This window comes from Octopus bimaculoides, chromosome 21, assembly GCF_001194135.2.
Source record: "Octopus bimaculoides isolate UCB-OBI-ISO-001 chromosome 21, ASM119413v2, whole genome shotgun sequence".
NCBI classification, from domain to species: domain Eukaryota; kingdom Metazoa; phylum Mollusca; class Cephalopoda; order Octopoda; family Octopodidae; genus Octopus; species Octopus bimaculoides.
Window position 1 is genome coordinate 37,405,316 of NC_069001.1, and position 3,400 is coordinate 37,408,715.

A 3,400-nucleotide genomic window follows, 5' to 3' on the forward strand; every position below is an offset into this window, starting at 1 on the left:
AGTACCGCCTGACTGGCTCCCGTAGGATTTTCGAGCGAGATCATTGCCAGTGCCCCTGGACTGGCTTGTGCGGGTGGCACATAAAAGACACCATTTCGAGCGTGGCCGTTTTCGTGCGGGTGACACGTAAAAGCACCCACTACACTCTCTGAGTGGTTGGCGTTAGGAAGGGCATCCAGCTGTAGAAACTCTGCCAAATTAGACTGGAGTCTGGTGTTGCCATCCAGTGTCACCAGTCCTCAGTCAAATCGTCCAACCCATGCTAGCATGGAAAGCGGACGTTAAACGATGATGATGATGATGATGATACACACACACACACACTCAAACAGATATACAGAGTTTATTTAGGTTGATCCACAGTGCATAAACCATTTCTTCAGAAAAGCCAATCAGGGGTTTAGTTTGTCTTGTCTAAAACGGCAGCCATGCACCATGGACTGGCCTAAATAAACTATTGCACCTTACATTTGTTTTGAGTACTTGCTGTAAATTACCAACACTCACTTTCTCTCTCTCTTTCATCTTCTCTCCTCCATCTCTTATTCTTAACCACCTCTCAACACCTGTTCATTACATTCACTACCCCCACCCATTCCCCATCTCTCATCATCCCATGTACTCTTGCAAACTCTGTCCACCCACACTCCCTTTTCTCCAATCCCTAATCACTTCTACTCACCTCATACCTTGGGGCTCCAGCCTGTCACCTCATCACCACTGTTTTCAGCTCATCTCATCACCACCCTAATCACCCACCTCCCCACCATCTCTTCAAACACCAAGCCATCCTGGTTCCACAAAAACCAATTAACTCACCTGATTCTTCAGACTTCCTACTTCAAACATCAAATCATCGATTTTCTTCTCATAATTTTGAATTTGGTTTTGAATTTTACCATCTTCGTCTGATCCATCTGAATTGGTGTCTTTTACAATCTGCAGAGAAACAGATGGAAGTAGAGTGTCAAACATAAATAAAACTACGAGGTATTTCATTTTATCACCTTGTTCCGAGTTCAAATCCCACCCATGTCTTCTCTGCCTTTTAACTTCCAAAGATCAATAAAAAATAACTAGATGCAGGCGTGGCTGTGTGGCAAGAAGTTTGCTTCCCAACCACATGGTTTCTGGTTCAGTCCTATGTGCAATACTTTGTCTTCTACTATAACTCTGGTCCAACCAAAGCCTTGTGAGTGGATTTGGTGAGGAGAAACGAAAAGCCCTTCATATATATCACGTGATCGACCAGATCACAATGCATTTTGCATAGTTTTAATTTTAAAATGATGTCACCCCCTGCTGGCCAGGTGAATAGGCCACCATTTCTCCCACCTCGATCAGAAGGCTGATCCTTTGCAGAGTTACCATTTACAGCTGAATGGACTGGCGCAATGTAAAATGTGTAAATGTGTCTTATTTACACGAATTCATATGAAAGAATTCTGCTCAAAAAAACCCAAAAAAACCTTTCACTTTTGGTGGCTAAAGCGAAGGGCTACGTTAACAGTCGACTTATTTATCTTCCCTTGTTGTTATTCCTCCCCCCTCCTTTCATTTACTTTCTTAAACACCCTAAACTGAAAGTTTGCCGTATTTGATAAGGAAAGTAAAACAGTGGGACCTGTAATGTCCAGTAGTGCCACACAACAACGACAACGAACATATTCCATTAACAGGACTAACCTGGGGTTAAACAACAACCACAACAATGGAAAGCACATTAGATAATGTAGTCCTAGATACACTAGATCTGAATAAAAGACGCGATGGTCACCGATGGAATAACTCTGATAATAGGTCAACTGGATCAGAAGCGGCCTAGTGCTAAGCAACATAGATATACTATGTTTGAATAGAAGACAGGATGGTCACCGATGGAACGTCCTTGATCATGTGTCAGCTGGATTAGGACTGACATACACGAGACAATGTAGTCCTAGATACATTATGTCTGAATAAACGACGGGATGGTTACAGCCGGACTTCCTTTGATCATCGATATCCAGTATCAGGCCTGACCCGGGGTTCAAGAATACCTCCAAGACCTCGTTACCATTCTGTTGGGTCCCAAGAACTTACCTTTCAAGTCGTTAATTTCTTGACACAAAACTAACTCCGTAAAGCTCAGGTTTTACTGGCAACAAAACGGCAAACGTTGACATAATTCAACTTAAGCGTTTTAGGTTGCACACAAACGGATATACACACATAATACATAAACATGCATACACGCATATATATAACACGTACACAAAATATACACATACACCCACAATTTGAGAAAGCTATTTACCTAGATTGATCTGAGTAGTATAAAATGTGTCATGAAGCGTCTAAACAATTCGAGTTGATGAACCAGAACGATAAAAGAATTATAACCCTGCAATCAAGACATGTCCAATCCCAGTCGGAATGAAAATCACCATTGTCCTCATTGTGACTTCATAGTAAAATTCATCCTCAAATTACATTCACGTATCCATCGCAAATAATTGCAGTTTCTTTTATTTTCAATCCTTTTTCCTTCAAAGACTCATACGCCGAAATCGACGGAGTGACCATCATATATTATTACTATTAAGGTTACAATTAAGTACATATTTCGTTCATCGAAATTTCATTGTATTGGGGAGAGGGACGATCCAAGTAAAGAGTATCCCTACTGAGTTGGAAATGATTTAATGCGCCAAACCACATGCTTTCTTCGACTGAATGTTTTTAAAGCATCGTAGATTACGTTTAGGGGATGGAATACCTACTGGACACTGACGAATAGTGTTAATACTTTCATTTTCATCTTGTGATCACAAAACGAGAAAATATCCTAAATAATTATAACAGAGTACTAGGAAATGTATGTTAGCGGCATATGGGAGCTCACCAATAGCAAATTCGGTGGATTGAAGCCATATCTGACAAAAATGATATTTATAGAGATGTGAAGTCATTTAAGATTTATATTGCACACAGATCATTCATTCACTTCACAGAACCTCCAGGAGCCTTGGTCCCTCTTCATTTCTCCTACCACAAAAAAAAAACCTCTTGGTATGGACCAACATAACCCATTAAAATACCCAGCTGTTATAATAAAGTCACTGCTAACCGTCATCGATGTGGTATATAGGGGTGGAATAGGGTCGCATTAGAGAAGTCCTCACCTGACTGTGGTTCTTCGTGGACAATGATACATGTTGCTGTCAAATTGTCTTTAACAGGTCTAAACATGATGTTCTCAGTTAACAATACGTCTATGCCACCTACTGGGATGATGATGATGATGATTTTGTGCGTGCGTGTGTGTACATATGCGCATATATGTCTGTACAACTTGCGTGTGTATATGCACTGTACAACTTGCGTGTGTATATATATATATATATATATATATATATAT

At 40.5% G+C, this 3,400-nt stretch overlaps 1 protein-coding gene across 1 annotated transcript in view; it reads right to left on the minus strand.

Annotated features, from left to right (window-relative positions):
* The window catches only part of LOC106868786 (outer dense fiber protein 2), a 94,263-nt gene that overhangs the window by 21,159 nt on the left and 69,704 nt on the right, over nucleotides 1-3,400 (minus strand). The window contains exon 5 of the mRNA XM_052975528.1: nucleotides 820-939. Coding sequence (XP_052831488.1) covers nucleotides 820-939 — 120 coding nt within the window. The remainder of the gene's footprint in view (nucleotides 1-819; nucleotides 940-3,400) is intronic.